Consider the following 17,142-nt stretch of genomic DNA (forward strand, 5'->3'; position numbering starts at 1 on the left):
TTACTTTTAAATACCTATAGCTTTTATAATATAATATACAATAACAGAATAGGAGAATATAAAGTAATAGAATAGAATAAAGTAAATACATGGTTTCTTAGCCAAAGTAAAACCACCTTTTATTTTATTATCAATTAAAATTTTAAAAGGACTTAGTAAATGCTTATTTTTCCCTGGTCAGATGTCATTTCCTTGTGCAAAACTAAGCAAACCAAAGGGAGAAACTGCACCCAAATAGGCTATTGTTGTGTACATTACATTTAGTTCGTTTACACTTTGTGTTATTTGTCTCTTCTGACTCTTCGCTCCTGACTGAATATCCCCACAGTCCCCTTTTTCCCCCTACTCAGCCTCATGTACACCCTAAGCTCTTATTCTGATGAACTGCTTACTGAGTTAGGCAGTACATATTATCGGTATTTGGATATTATATAATAACAATAGTTATTATTGTGTGCTTACTGTCTAATTTAATCATCCTCACAGTAGTCATCTGAGAAGATATTAACCCCATTTAGTAGATGAAGAAACTAAAGCATAGGATGATTACCTAGGTAGATAAGTTATAGCTAACATTTGTGACAAATTTTTTCCCTCATCTGAACCTAAAGCACATTCTTTTGCCACTTTGATAAATGGCCTTATGAAAGAATTTCAATTTACCACTCAGTCTCTTCTGTTGGCTCCTCTTTTTAAATAGCATGACTCCCTTTGAGACTTCATCCTTGACCCATTTCCCTTTTCCCTCCTGTATGTTCTTTTTAGTTGACCATATCTAAATTAGTAGCTTTATTTACCGTATATTTACTGATGACTCCAGAATTTGTTGTTACTAATATCAGTTTCTAATGCATATAAAAAAAAATGCCCACATCTTAGACACATACCCTTGGATATTTTATAAATAGCCCTCATAACCAACATCTAAATTATCCCTAAATTTACTCCTTTTTTTATTCTCTCCCTGGGTTAATATTAAAGACAACTGTCCATTCACTCAAGGCAGAAATCTGCTAATCATATGAAGACTGCTTTTTTATAAACTCTGACATCTAATCGGTTATCAGATCCAGAGGAGTCAGTCTTTAAGAATTTCTTGAATTAATCTTTTCTTCTCAATGTTTATGAGCCCTTGGTATCATATTTATGTAAATTTAATTTCAGGTACCTATAGGAAACTTCAAATGCAGATATCTAGGAGAGATGTCTTAGGAGCTTAGGAGACAGACCAGGGTTGGAAGCCCATATTTTGAAACCATCAGAAAATGGATATTAGTTGAAAAATGAGAGGAAGAAAATAACCCAGAGAGCGTATGGAGTGAGAAGGCCAAGAACATAGCTTTGGTAAACATTTTATAATTGTATGACAGAAAAGGAACTGGGAGGGAAACTGAGGAGTGAGACAGTGTGATACAATATAAATTATAGAGAACCAGACAATATATTTACCTCTATCCAAACAACTACTTTACTCCCACTTCTGTGTATTGGATTAGGTTCTTTCTCTGCATCGAGTGCTGCCTTGCCATCTCTACCCATCTAAAGGGTACCAGCTGTTGGAGCACAGCTCACATGCCTGTGTTCCTTGAGCCTTGTCTATAGCTGAATGGATTTTCTCTTCTCTGTACTAGAGTATGCTTTTGTGACTCTTTGCCTGCACAGACTATGTTCTCAACTATTTCATTTATTTTATCTATTTTATATCCTTATAGATATGAATTGTTAAGGCTATTATGGTCTGCCTCATAGAAATTATTATGGATTCTTCCTCTGTGAACTCAGTGAAAATTTGAGAGGATTAGTAACTCTGAGCTCTTATGGTATCAATAGGCAGTATTAGTACTGCAAATTCAGAGGAATATATAATATATTAAGTATTCTGATTCAGAATCATCTATATAGACTTATTGTGAAAAATTAAATTTAATACATTAAAGTACAAGGCTAGAGTAACACTGAATATATTAATTTATGTAGGAAAGATGTTTGATTTTTAGTTGGTCTAATGTAAATCTGTGGCTTAGATGTTTTCTATAAAAGTTAGAGTAGTATTAGGAACATCAGCAATGCTTTAGAGAAGTAACAGTCTCAGATGCTATGGCCGGGCACATTAGCAGTAGGGGTAGCCCCACATGCAATGTTGCATCTTTTGACACAGGCTACAGACTGTATGCTACTTAGCAGCTTTTTTGCACAATGTGGTGATTTGAATTTATACTCAGAGAAACTACATTCAAGTCTTAATCTTTTTAAAATTTATTTTTAATTGCATTTTTTCCCATTACCATTTAGTCCCCTTATACCCACCCCACAATCACCACACTGTTATCCATGTCCACAAGTCCTTTTGCCTCAATCCCTCCACCTTCTACCCTCCCCCTCCCCCTCCCCCTTAGCTGTCATCCTGCTCTCTGTTTGTGAGTCTATCTATATTTTGCTTGTTAGTTCAGTTTGTTCATTAGATGCCACATATGAGTGAAATCATATGGTATTTGTCTTTATCTGACTGGCTTATTTCACTAAGCATAATGTTTCCAGGTCCATCCATACTGTCGCAAAGGGTAAAATTTTCTTCTTTTTTACAACCAAGTGGTATTCCGTTGTGTAAATGTCCCATAGTTGCTTTATCCACTCATCTGTTGATGGACACTTGGGCTGCTTTCATATCTTGGCTATTGTTAGTAACGCTGCAACAAACATACTGCTGCTTATGTTCTTTCAAAGTAGTGTTTTAGGTTCCTTCAGATATATTCCCAGAAGTAGGATCACTGGATCGAAAGGCAGTTTCATTTTTAATTTTTTGTGGTATTTCCATGCTGCTTTCCACAGTGGTTGTTCCAGTCTGCATTCCCACCAACAGTGCAGAAGTGTTCCCCTGTCTCCACATTCTTGCCAGCACTTGTTGATTTATTGATGATAGCCATTCTGACAAGTGTGAACTGATATCTCATCGTGGTTTTAATTTGCATTTCTCTGATAATTAGTGAGTTTGAGCATCTTTTCATAGAGTCTATTGGCCATCTGAATGGCCTCTTTGAAGAAGTGTCTGTTCGGATCCTTTGCCCATTTTTTAATTGTGGGTTTTTTTGTTTTGTTTTGGGGTTTTTTTTGGTGTTGAGTTTAGTAAGTTCTTTATGAATTTTGGAAATTAATCCCTTATCAGATGTATCAGTGAATATGTTCTCCCATATTGTGGGTTGTCTTTTTATTTTGTTGATGTTTCCCTTTGCTGTGCAAAAAGTTTTTAGTTTGATGTAGTCCCATTTATTTATTTTTTCTTTTGTTTCTCTTGCTTGAGGAGATATAACTGATTAAATGCTGCTATGAGCTACATCTGAGATTATTGCTGCCTATGTCTTAAGATTTTTATGATTTTGGGTCTAAGTTTACTCAATAAATGGTGTTGGGAAAATTGGACAGATACATGCAGAAAAGTGAAACTAGACCACCTTCTGACACTACATACAAGAATATATTCAAAATGGATTCAAGACTTAAATGGTAGATCCAAAGAGTCTTAATCTTAGCAGTTATTGGTTCTGAAACATTAGGTAGTTTGTTTTTACTTCTCCGAGCCCTAGTATTCTCATCTAAAAATTGTAGCTAACTCCAGGTCTTATATTTAAGGGTTTTTATGAAGATAAAAAGAGGTACTCAGGTGGAAGGTACTTTATATACTCTGAAGTGCTAGGCTATCATTGCTGGTTATTATTATTATTGTCATTTGCTCTGGTTGTTATTATTGTCATTTGTCTGTTCCTAGTCACAGTCTCCCTCCTACTCAAACCCTGCTAAGCATAAGCTTTGACTTCAGAGTGACCAAGCTGCTCCCAGCCCAAGGGGTAAGGGTAAAGCAGACAGAACAAAGCAGAGCCTAATGACAATAGTAGTGTAGGTAGAAACTCTTGTATAATACTTTTAATTTTGGAGTCACTTTCATGTATATTATCTTATGATTTTAAAATGAAAGTGAAGGTATAACAAAAACATTGGTCAAAGAGGGACATGTTCTGTATTGAAACATAGAGTGGTAAGACTGATTTTCTTGTGTGAATGAGAAAACAGGCTCTAGAAGGAATACAGAAATGATTTTAGTAACAGGAAACACAGCTTTCCTAGTTGAGGTAAAAATTCATAAGGACGACAAAATGTATGCAAGGCAGGTTTGTCTATCTTTCTGTAATGATGAGTTTATTTAATTTTAAAAGCTTCCCTTTAAATGAAACATTCATTAGAAATGATGATTTTAAAAATGTTGCTCATACTTGAACATTCCCAAGGGAACTATTTTGAAGGTTAGAAATGTTTGTTAGAAAATCATTCTCATTTCAAATTCCTTACACAGCAATCGTTTCTTCAAAGTGGTAACTAAAAAGCAAAGTCAGGAAGTTGCAATACCTTATTAAATGCATTTTAAGCTTTACCAGAAGCCTCTTTTAAGGTTCTTAGGAATTTTTTGCTCCTAATTGTGCCTTAATTCCTTGGAACAATGAAGATATCTATTTGCTGATTTGCTACAATAATGACATTGCAGGGATTTATGAATATTTTAAGATATTAAAAAACTTTGTATCAGGCATTATGAGCTTTACCATATTAAATATTATTTGGAGGCAGTGGTATCTGAGTTAATTAATGTGTGTTTTTAAAAGTCTAATGCTGCCCTGACTGGTGTGACTTGGTTGGGCATCATCCCACAAAGTGAAAGGTCGAAAGGTTTCTGGTTCGATTCCCAGTAAGGGCACATGCCTGGGTTGCAGCTTCACTCCCTAGTCAGAGCACGTATAAGAGGCAACCAATTGATGTTTCTCTCACAAGTTAATGTTTTTCTTCCTCTCTTTCTTCCTCCCTTCCTCTTTTTCTAAAAATAAATAAAAACTTTAAAAAATTAAATAAAAGGCTTAGTGCTGTGTAGATTTATCCTATATCATTTAATAAAACAATGCTTGTGATTATTTTCCTGTAGTTGGACATCAGCTGCTTGGTCAGGAATATACTATCCTCTTATTACACTATTATTTTTCTAAGAAATTACATTTCAAATGCACTTCTTCCCTATAATATTTCTGCATAAATATAATCAAGTCAGAAGTTTCTGCTATTACGTGTTTCAGATACTGTACTTTTAGAGGCATGTTGATAGACTAGACTGTAGCCAGAAGACCAACAAATTGGTGAGGTGATCTTGAAACTCTAACAGGATGACTGGTGACTGACATGAGATGTTTCCTGTTGTTAACCACCTTTACCACCACCCCTCAGCCACAACTCCAACAGCCGCATCTGTTTTATCCAACAGGGGTAGTGGCGATGTTGGTCTCCTTCTGTTCTGTCTCAGGGTAAGGGGTGTCATCTGCCTCTTCAGTCCTTTCTAATTATTTCAGGTTTCTTCCCCAGATTAATGCATGGTTGGAAGCTTGGGTTTGGCTTCTGTGTTTACTTTGAATCACAGTTCTGTGATTTTTTTAGCATGAATTGTATAGCAATCAGAATTCTATTAAATTTTATTTGTGAAAAGATCAGAGTGCCATTTTTAATAGTGTACAATATATAGTAAATAATTGTGGACTCTTTGCCTTTTCAGCCAAAGATGTAACTTACATATGTCCATTCACTGGTGCTGTCCGAGGAACCCTGACTGTGACAAATTACAGGTTATATTTCAAAAGCATGGAACGGGTAAGACTTGTTGGGTGGGATTTATGTATGTACATCTCTGTTGTTTGCATACAGCTTTAGTCATGTTGGATAAGTTTTAATTAAATCATTACTAATTAAGGTTTTTCTCACCTATAGTTGTATAGTATCTGTTGATTGCTCAGGTTATTTTTTTCTTTCCTTCCTTTAGGATCCCCCATTTGTTCTAGATGCGTCTCTTGGTGTGATAAGTAGAGTAGAAAAAATTGGCGGTGCTTCTAGTCGAGGTGAAAACTCTTATGGACTAGAGACTGTATGCAAGGTAAATTTCATAATATGCATGAAATTTTATTTGGTTTGGAAAGCTTTCTATTAATTAGCCCCTACTTTAGAAACTGGTTTCCAAAAATCAAATGGATTTGCACTAGAAATATCATTTTCATAGGAAAAAAAACATTTAGGGGTCATAAAAACCTGATCTATCATGAACTAGGCTTGAATTCTTTTGGACTCAATAAAAAGTACTTTCCCTTTCATTATTTCATATTGAGCCTCATAAAAGTACTGAAATAGGCATGATAGACATTATTACCTTTAGTTTGCCTATCAGAAACAAAAGGACTTGCGCAGCTGAGGCATGGCACTTTGTAGTAGAAGAACTGGTTAGGATACAGTCAACATCATCCGCTTTTTCTCTTCTGCTTCTGAAGCAGTGATGGGGCAGACCTGACATTACTGACCCTCCCTGTTGTTTCATCTAACTGGCATTCGTTAAATGCATCAATATTTGAATGAAACTCAGATTGTTACAATTTTAACATCCAGTTGTAGATATTGAATACCATGTGCCACTTCTGCAGGCCACTCTTCTGCTCTCTGTGGCCTAATTAACACCTGCTCACATCTCATTTCTTTGTAGATTGCCCTTTTCCTTTCTTCTGCTGATCTGCCAAAGCAGATCATGCCTAACTTTCCAGCTACCTTCCTACATTAATCTTGGAAGTTTTGTGAATCTATTTTTAAAGCTAATGACTGAGTTAACAATTTCTTTTTGCTTTTCCATTGTATTCAGAATGGCTCTAAGTGTAATAACTGTCAACCATGGGTCCAGCACATCGTCTCCTGATCACATTTTTGTAGTGTAAAAGTAAATAGAGCATAGACTGAAAGAGAAAATGAAAGAGGTTGACTATGAAACCTTGATCATTTTAGGTATGATTTTTTTTTCATGAAACAAGACCATTAACAAGCCCCGACATTTGTAGGGCTTGTGCTGTGGTAGGTAGAGAGAGCTCTGTGGTTAACAGAGTGCTTTTCAATATCTTTAAAGATATTTCTGAGGAAAAACAAGGTGTCAGTTTAGGTTCCTGCATGTGTTTCTTTTAAAGGAGGGTAGAGCTAGCATCCTAGTTTTGGGTCAGATTTGTAGTGAAATGTTCCATTTTTCATGTAAAATAGGTACATTGTAGTGGGGTGTCCCTGTTTGATTTTATAGAATAGGGTATAATAAAGCTGTTTTGAGTCCTGCCTAGATTAAAACATTTACATAAAATGAGGTTTGGAAATTATTCTTAGCCCTAAATTTTTTCTCAGTGCTATTAACACGTCAGTAAACCAGAACATGAATATCTACATTCAGACTAAATACAGAAAAAGTTTTTGAGGACAAATGATGGAAGGGAACCTGGGTCTTTAGATATGACTGCAGAGCCTGGCTGATACCAACCAAACTGTTGAGTCTAATCTGGCAGTAGGTGGTTGAAAAACTTGGACATGGAGTGGAAGGAGGCCTTTAGGCAGAGTTCGGATCAGTGTAGTAGCAGGAGACTCACAAAGAGGAGATCCAGTGGAATTGAGTCCTGGGAAGAGATCTGAAGTGGGAAAACAATTACCAGGCCTAATGGGCATGAAGAAATACAACAACAATTAATCAGGTTTTCAATAGAGAAATTAATGACAGAAATTGGCTTCCCCAGGTAAGGGACATATACTAGTAGTATGTCTCAGTCATGATATTAAGCTTCAGATAAAGTATCTCTAATCTCCAGTGCCCTCTTTTGTTGACCTGTCTTGAGTCCATAAGCAATGGGGAATTTCCTGTCCTCTGACTCTGCTTGTATTGGAGTGCCTCGTGTTTCTTTTTATTTCTCTCAGTAAGGTTTTGTGATTTCCTTGCCTTTGGGAGAGATGTCTGGTTTATTTTTGTATCACAGAGTCACAGATCTTAACATTTTACAAGATAGTTCCAAGTTACCTTATTTGTTCATTAAATAAAAAGTAAACAATGATAGATGACTTGGATCCTGAATCTTTCTAGGATATTCGAAATTTACGGTTTGCTCATAAACCTGAGGGGCGAACGAGACGATCCATATTTGAGAATCTAATGAAATATGCATTTCCTGTCTCTAATAATCTGGTAAGATGCTTCTTATTTTTGAAAATCTGTATTATAATTATTGATGTAATTTAAAGAAGCTTGTCTAGGCTTCTAGAATCTCTACATTTACAATCCTGCTTTGCTATTTAACCAGATGTATAATTAAGATTTTAGCATAATCTGAGGTTCTGGGTAGACATGAGTTTTGGGGGATACCGTTCAGCTCACTGCAGGGATCACCTGTTAAGCTGTTATTTGCTCTGTGTCTTACAAATGGATGTTCAGTCAGGTTCCACGTGAATCTTTCCAGTTTACAAGATCACACCACACCGTGATGTGGTAACTGTGAGAAAGCTTTTCCTCAGCACACCTCAGTTTATCTTTGTAATTCATTTTCTGAGACAACCCAGATTTCTAAACAGCACACAAGATCCCCTCATGTGTGAAGAAAAAAAACAAATTTTTTAGGCATAAGATGAGGAAGCTGGACTAGATGATTTTGAAGGTCCATTCCTATGTACTGACACTCTGTAATTGTATGTTCTTTCTACCCAGGTTGTATCCATGATGAAAAGCTGTATGTAGGTTTATTGGGGTTTGAAATCTTTCTAAGTTGGAATTGACACTGTAGCAACTTTAAGAGGGCAGGTAACTTTAAAAGGGAATTCCTACAATGTGTTGTCAGCAGTGTTAGGCTTTCTCATTTGTGTCATATAATTTAACTTCCACAATAGCGCTATGGTGGTAAATATTATTTGTTCCAATTTTAAAGTTGAATCCAGGAAAAGATAAGTAATTGACTCAAGGGCATATCTAGTTAGCAGGGAGTAAAATTTGGAATCAGTATTCTAGTTTGAATGCTTTTCACTAATAGGTTCCTGCCATTCTGTCCGCATAAGTTAATTTTTTTGTACACAGATTACATACCCCAAAATATTTAAAAAGTTTATTCAGTATGATTTAGAAAATGTAACATAAACTTCAAAGCTGTTTAACTCTTGGTATCTGTGATGTCAAACTAATTAATTATATTAGAAGATACCTTTTTATGAAATGTCTTTCATTATTTAGAAGTATACCTAGAACAGCTACCAATGATATCTGGAAGGAATATGGGGACATATTAACATTTAATAAATCTTGGTGGTGGACCTCTGTGTTTTTCTGTGTGTCTGAAGTATATGAAAAAAAGTAAGATTTTAAAATTATAAAAATAAAAGCTAGAAGAACAATATTAAAAAAGGATACCAATGGATTTGATAAGGATGCATTTCTGATTCATTACCTCCTCAAATGTCTGTTTAGCTATTAACTCTTAGCTGTTTACTTTTTTTAGCCTCTTTTTGCTTTTGAATACAAAGAAATATTCCCTGAAAATGGATGGAAAGTATATGACCCTGTTTTAGAATATAGAAGGCAGGTATGTACTTTTTTCTTTTAATTTTAATATATTGTATCCTTTATATCACAACAAAAATTTTATGGGTAGAAGTAAACAGCTTTATACAGTTGTGTGTGTGTGTTTAAATGGAGGCTAGTCTTGAGTTTGGGGTTTCCTTTCAGTTTCTTTTTTCTTTCTTTTTTTTTTTAAGAAGATTTTATTTATTTTTAGAGAGAGGAGAAACGAAGGAGAAAGAGAGGGAGGGAAACATCAGTATGTGGTTGCCTCTCATATACCCCCTACTGGGGACCTGGCCCATGACCCAGGAATGTGCCCTGACTGGGAATTGAACCAGTGACCCTTTGGTTCCCAGGCAGGTGGTTAATCCACTGAGCCACACCAGCCAGGGCCCTTTCAGTTTCTTTAACTTACTTTTCAGACTCTGCCAATGATCTTTAATGAATCTTTCCTTATCTAAGATTTTATAGGTAAATGAGTTCATTTTTTAAATGTTTAATAATTTTTAAACAATATGGTAAATACATTTATACTTTAATATTCTTATATGTCATTAAAATTATTTAGTCAAATTTCCTCTTTTGGGAACCCTGTAATTTAATTCTGAGAAACATTTTAGTAGTTCTGTTTATAATGGAGCTCCACATAAAATGGAAAGTTTTACATATTCAAAGAGGATACACTTTACACTTTTATATAAAATGTTAACAAATTAAATCTGATATCATGACTAAGGTGGGTTGTTTTAATATTTGAATGTGTATTAATATGATTTAATATACTACAGTAAGAGATATAGCTGAATCCATACTTGAAATCTGTCATAGTGAGTGTGTGCTTCTCCTTGTTCTTCATCAATACACTACTTACCAAAAGAGTCCCTATTCTGTAATACTTACACTCTACCTAAAATAGTCTTTATTTTTAACGTTCTACATATCCATTGTGCTTTTTTTGAGAATTTAAGTGCAAGTGCATTGTTTCTTAGTAATCATTAGATTTGATATCCAAATTATCCTAGACTTCAGATATGAAAATCATTAAGCTGTGACTTTATATTTAGATTTCAAACACTGCATTTCAATTATAATATTTCTCATTTAATCACATGTGGTAAGTAAAATTTTTCATTTAGTTATAAAACCATCTCCTAGCAAAATATGAAGCAGAATATTAAAAAAAATTGATCAATGAAAACCAAGAGTCTACAAGTGACATTGTAAGGGTAAGGTTTTTGCTAATCCAAAAATCCAATATCAAAATTAACTGGGAAAACAAGCAACAAATCTAACAAATGTTTTAAGAATTGTAAGAACAAGGAATATTCTTTGGAAATCTGGGCAGAAATTGCTGTTCTGTTCTAGTAGCGTTCAGCATAGAACTTTAGAAAGCAGATGAAACAACTGTATCCAGAGACACAATAATAATGTTATTATTAAAAAGGAGAAGTAAATGAACAACTATGCCCGTACAGAAAAATAATTATGATATTAGGAAATGTGGCAGTCAGAAGAGAGCATTGAACTCTGCGTTAATTCGTTGACTTTTTTCTGCAGTTAGATACTTGACTTGTTTCTGAATAAGCCAAGCCAAAGTCTAGCGGAGAAGGCACTGTGTTTGTAGTTAGAAGATTCGATTTTTTAAAAAATATATACTTTGCCCTGGCTGGCGTAGCTCAGTGGATTGAGTACGGGCTGCGAACCAAAGTATCGCAGGTTCGATTCCCAGTCAGGGCACATGCCTGGGTTGCAGGCCACAGCCCCCAGCAACCACACATTGATGTTTCTCTCTCTCTTTCTCCCTCCCTTCCCTTTCTAAAAATAAATAAATATATATAAATAAAATATATATATATATTTTATGTATATTATGGAAGAAAATGAAGACAGTCTCTTAACATAAACCTTAAGACTAGAGATAAAGCATCAGAGTATTCCTTTTTTTAAAAAAAATTGAAGAAGTTGAAAGTGGTAATACTTGCACTCTGCATAAAATTCAAAAAGTACACAAGGGTATATATTGAAAGGTAGGTTACCTTCTAGGCTGTCCTTATCCCTGTGCCATCCCAGTTCATCTCCCTTTAGGAAATATTGTTACTGGTTACCTATATAACACTCGAGAGATTTTATGCCTGCAAAGCTTGTGAATGACTGCATATTATTTCTTTAAGCAGATGATAGCATTCTGTGCACACTCTCTATGCCTTTGTGTGTGTGTGTAAAAAGGCTGCTGCCATCGTGCTTGCACGTAGTTAGTGCTCAGTGAATTTATGTTTCACTATAATTTGGTTTCTTGTCTGTGATGATATGAGTTGTCAGAGGTCATAAAATTTAAAAAGAAATATAAACATAATTCCAACCATTTCATATAATGGCTTTATTTTCTGGAGAACTTTAAGGGTCAAGATAATCCTGTATGTAGAGTAGTGCCCTAGTTATATATGTAGTAAATATTGAAGGACCCATTGAGAGCTAAATAATCAATGTATTTTTTTAATGTTTTGAGTATTTCTTTTGTCTTTTTGGTTTTGCTTCTGTTACTTCCTTGTTTTTCTAATATGGAAGTAATAAATATGTATACAGCATTGTGGTAGACACTTGGTGCCTGCCCTCTTAAATTCCTTTGAATAGATGAATGGCAACAAAATTAATCCAATGAAACGGAATGAGCCTCTTCTTTTTTAAGGCAGGGATTATTTGCAATCTCACTGTTTTCTTCCTTCCCATTGGATATGCTTAACAGAGACCCAGCACACAGTCAGTATTTAATGACTTAATGAATCTATTAACACAAAGCTGAATGTCAAAAAACACATATCACTACCTTAGAATGTCTTATTTTAGTAGGCTGGTCCCCATAGGCAGATCGTAACTGTTGCAGCTACTGAAGAGCTTGAGAGTGGAAATGAGAGAGGCTGAATAAGCTTCTCTTCTGATGTCCAGTGATATTTTAGTAAGGTAGTAATTTGCTTTATGTTTTTCCCATATAGGGAATTCCAAATGAAAGCTGGAGAATAACAAAGATAAATGAACGATATGACCTTTGTGATACATACCCTGCCCTCTTGGTTGTGCCAGCAAATATTCCTGATGAAGAATTAAAGAGAGTGGCATCCTTTAGATCAAGGGGCCGAATCCCAGTGAGTATGAAGCTTTGATGAGACTTTGTAAATGCTGTTTAGATTAACGAGTGGGAGAATGGATACAGGATAGAAACAGCTACAGCAGTGGGCCTTTTATGGGGATATTAGAGAATGAGTTATTTAATAAAACTAAAACTGGGGGAATGACTTTGATTAAAGAAGTGTCTGGAGAGTCTGCCTTGGTATCAGAGAAGTGCATGAAATCATGTGATTCTTAATGTGAAAACAATCTTGGTTCCATGTGTTATCAACAATTTCTTTACAAGTTCTTTAGCCATGGCAATAAGTTCTCTTTTCCTTTAAATTCTAGGAAGAAGAAATCTTTACAAAATCTTGATGAATCACTGTGTTCTAGAAAGATTAGCTCAAAGTTTATGCACTAAATTCATAGATTCTAAAGACTTTATAGTTGGACAGTTTTGCTGATACAGTAATAAAACTTTAAAAGTGGGGCTTATTTAGTCCCCCTTTAATGTAGGTTTTCTAGAGACAACACTTATCAATAGTCAGTGACTTTCATAAAATGATATCTGATTAAAGAATTAGACCAAGCTTTCTACATCCAGGAGTTGCTTGAAAGAAAGGTGATGATGTTTTATAGCAGCCTCATATACCTTTTCATGGCTAGGCCTTGGAATAAGTTAGAAAGCAGAATTTCATACAGCAATGTTTTTGAGAAGGATTATAAACAGAGGACTATATAAAGGGTGTGTCTCCGTTTCCCCCTGTTTAGGTTTTATCATGGATTCATCCAGAAAGTCAAGCCACAATCACTCGATGCAGCCAGCCCATGGTAGGAGTGAGTGGGAAGCGAAGTAAAGAAGATGAAAAATACCTTCAAGCCATCATGGACTCCAATGCCCAGTCTCATAAAATCTTTATATTTGATGCCCGGCCAAGTGTTAATGCTGTTGCCAACAAGGTGAGATTATTTTTCATTAATTAAGATTACAGTTGCATGAATCAGCTGTTTGGTGGGAGCCACAGTGTAGTATAAAGAGTTCAGGCTTTCCAGTGATAAAAATGTAGATTTCATTCTGGCCCTCCTACCTGATGGTATGACTTTGAGTTCATTATTTAAACTTTTTAGACCTTAATTTGCTCATTTGTAAAATGAGAATTATAATAGCTAACAGGATTGTTAGAGACAAAATCATCTAATAAAAAAAATAGTGTGTAACCCCATACTCATATAAAGGTAGGTATTCAGGAATTTTTTTTTCTTTCTCCTTTCTCCTAACTGGACAACCGAGTTTATGACCGAGGCAAGTCTGCACAGCACTGCTGTAGTAATTGGGAAGCAGTGTTCTCAGTGACCAGTGGTGCCCTCTTCTGACAGCCTTCCGCCTGTACAAGTTATTCAGACTGAAGACTTGCAGTCAGTTAGCTGGAGCAGTTGTCCTGATTACTGCTGCATAATAAGTATTCGCACTGTGGAAATAGGAATTCTGATCCCCTTGACAAAATTTACCGTAGAAGGCAGTGAGAGAATACAGCTTGGCTTTAAGGAAGTACCTCTTCTATTTAATCCCCAATAAGCAATGTATATGTATTATGAAAGAATTATCCACCCTGGCTGGCATAGCTCAGTGGATTGAGCACGGGCTGCAAACCAAAGTGTCGCAGGTTCTTTCTCGAAGAGAAAGATTCCCAGTTAGGGCACATGCCTGGGTTGCAGGTCACGGCCCCCAGCAACCACGCATTGATGTTTCTCTCTCTTTTTTTCTCCCTTCCTTCCCTCTCTAAAAATAAATAAATAAAATCTTTAAAAAATCTCTCTTAAAAAAAAAAAAGAATTATCCTATGCAGGTGAGCAAAAAGAAAATATTTCAAAACACCCTTAATCCTATAGCCAGGAGAAAAATATCATTAGATCATGGTTATACTTCCAGACCTATGTGTATATGCATATACTCATATATTTAAAACAGAATGGGATAATTGTAACTTAAAAAATTGACACTCTGTTTTTCTGTGCCAACAAACATTCATCTATAACATTATTTTAAGGGTATAATAACTAATATCGCCAACTGTTGTTAGACATTTAGTTTATTTCTGTTTGGTTTTTTTTTTTGCTAATATTACAATGCTGCAGTGATCATACTTTTAATTAAATTGTACAGTGGGTACCTATCATATTTTGCTGTGTATGGTGTGTACTTTCTTACCCAAATTTTTGAGGGCAAAATAAGGATGCACATTATACATGGGTATAATGATTACATACCATGAGTACAAGTAGAATCCTGTGAATAAGGCACACAAAAATGTGGGTGTGCATTATACATGGCAAAATGCGGTAATTTTTTCATTTTGTTTAATGTTTTAAGGGTATTGTGAGTTCTGGGCATTCTCTATTAGACTGTAATGTTCCTTGTTAAGGGAGCGATGAGATAATGTGTATATGAAGCCTGTAGCCCAGGGACTGGCATATTTTTTCAGTAATTACTTGTTTCCCTCCCTAAACTTTATACCATGAATTAGCAGGAATGAGATTTAGGATGTTTTTTAGGATAAGGGAAGGAAAGAGGAATGTAAGCCAGAGAAGGTGGTAGAACAAACTGTTATACTCATCTTAAATTTCCACATATGTTTCGTTATATAAATCCCCTCTATTTTTAAAGGCTGAAATATGATTACAAAATATGAATAGAATATATAAAAAAAACTAGGCCTCTGGCTGATGTGGCTCAGTGGATTGAGCGCTAGTCTGTGAACCAAAGGGTCCCGGGTTTGATTCCTAGTCAGGGCACATGCCTGGGTTGCCGGCCAGGTCCCCAGTAGAGGGCATGCAAGAGGCAACCACACACTGATGTTTCTCTCCCTCTCTTCCTCCCTCTCTTCCCCTCTCTCTAAAAATAAGTAAATATTAAAAACAACAACAACTAGGTAGCCATAGAAAAACTATAGAAAGAAAATAAAAATTACTCAATCACTAATATTTTGATACATTTTCCTCCACTGTTTGTTTCTGTGCATTTACATATTGGTTATTTCTTTTATCTTACCATTGCATTATAAGAATCATTTCTTTTCATGAAATATTTTTAAAAAGCAATGGTACTCATCATATTTATATATCATTTATTTAATTCTTGTAATACTGGGCATTTAAGTATTTAGTATTTTAAATATAGCTGAAATAAAAACTTTTGTTGGCATCTTTATTTTTAATCCTCACCTGGGGACATGCCCATTGATTTTGGAGGGGACAGAAGGAAGAGAGAAAAGGAGAGAAACACTGATGTGAGAGAGAAACATAGACCAGTTGCCTCTTGCATGTGCCCTTACCGGGATGAACCTGCAGCCTAGGCATGTGCCCTGACCAGGAGTTAAACCTGAGATCTGTTAGTTTACAGGACAGTGCTCAACCAGCTGAGCCACACCAGCCAGGGATTGCTGACATCTTTGATTATTTCCTTAAAATAGTTTCCTAGATATACAATTACTATAGCAAAGTTGAAAATATGCCTATTTTAAAAATTTTGTTGCATATTGCAAATATTCTTCAGAAATGTTGAGTCATTTTACTAACCTAATACCATTCCCCTGTTTTATTGAGATATAGTTGACACTTAACATTATATAAGGAACACAATGTAATGATTTGATATATGTATATGCAAGACCTGTCCAGAAAATATCCAGCCACATGCTAAGAAAAATAGAAACATATACTGAAGATGATATAAGATACAAGAAACATTGTACATAGGACAATGATGCCTCAGTCCCCTTCAAAGTAGGCACCTTGGGACCTCACACAGTTCTCCCAATTGCCATCAGCTGCCCTGTTGTATTTTCCTGAATCTCATCGATGGTCTGAAATCTCTTGCCTTTCAAAGGTGATTTTAGTTTGGGGAAAAACCAGAAGTTGCAGGACGCCAAATCTGAGCTGTAGAGGGGCTGAGTCACCTGGGTGATTTGATGTTTTGCCCAAAAACTCTGCACAAGACATGATGCATGAGCGGGTATATTGTTGTGATGAGGCTGCAACCACCTGTTGCCCATAGCTGCAGCCTTCTGTATCTCCTGAATAGCTCCCATGGAGGAATGTTCAAGTTTAACACAAAATTTGATGCAGATTTGTTGCTCTACTTACTCATTTTGAATGTGATGCACAGAGTACACATGCTCACTGAATGGCATCCACTGACTAGTACAGTGAAGTCGTCATTGTTCACACATGTGCATTCCAGTCCTCTCTCCTTGGATGCAAGTTACATGAATGTTGAGCAAACCATTTTTGTTATATTAACAATGGCTGGACATTTTCAGCCAGACCTCACATTATGAAATGATTACCACAATAATTTCAGTTTAACATCCATCACCTTACATAGTTACAGTTTTGTTCCTTGTGATGAGAACTTTTAAGGTCTACTCTCTTAGGAACTTTCAAATATATAGTGAAATATTACAGTCACCATGCTATACATTAGATTTCTAAAATTTATTCATCTTATAATCATAAGTTTGTACTATCTGACCACCTTCACCCAATTTCCCCACCTATCCCCCTTTTTTAATTTGCAAAATTATATATCCTTGTTGTAACAAATATTTTTTTTCTGCATAGTA

The 17,142-nt window shown here is 35.5% G+C and overlaps 1 protein-coding gene across 2 annotated transcripts in view; it reads left to right on the top strand.

The window, feature by feature from the left end:
- MTMR2 (myotubularin related protein 2) overlaps positions 1-17,142 on the top strand; it is a 115,270-nt gene that overhangs the window by 76,524 nt on the left and 21,604 nt on the right. For both annotated transcript variants that reach the window (XM_045818176.1, XM_045818175.1), the window contains 6 exons: positions 5,585-5,679; positions 5,849-5,959; positions 7,955-8,056; positions 9,354-9,437; positions 12,406-12,555; positions 13,292-13,480. In XM_045818176.1, the coding sequence (XP_045674132.1) occupies positions 5,585-5,679; positions 5,849-5,959; positions 7,955-8,056; positions 9,354-9,437; positions 12,406-12,555; positions 13,292-13,480 (731 nt within the window). The remainder of the gene's footprint in view (positions 1-5,584; positions 5,680-5,848; positions 5,960-7,954; positions 8,057-9,353; positions 9,438-12,405; positions 12,556-13,291; positions 13,481-17,142) is intronic.

This window comes from Phyllostomus hastatus, unplaced genomic scaffold (genome assembly GCF_019186645.2).
Source record: "Phyllostomus hastatus isolate PE091 unplaced genomic scaffold, TTU_PhHast_1.1 phas_scaffold_317, whole genome shotgun sequence".
In the NCBI taxonomy this organism is placed as follows: Eukaryota; Metazoa; Chordata; class Mammalia; order Chiroptera; family Phyllostomidae; genus Phyllostomus; species Phyllostomus hastatus.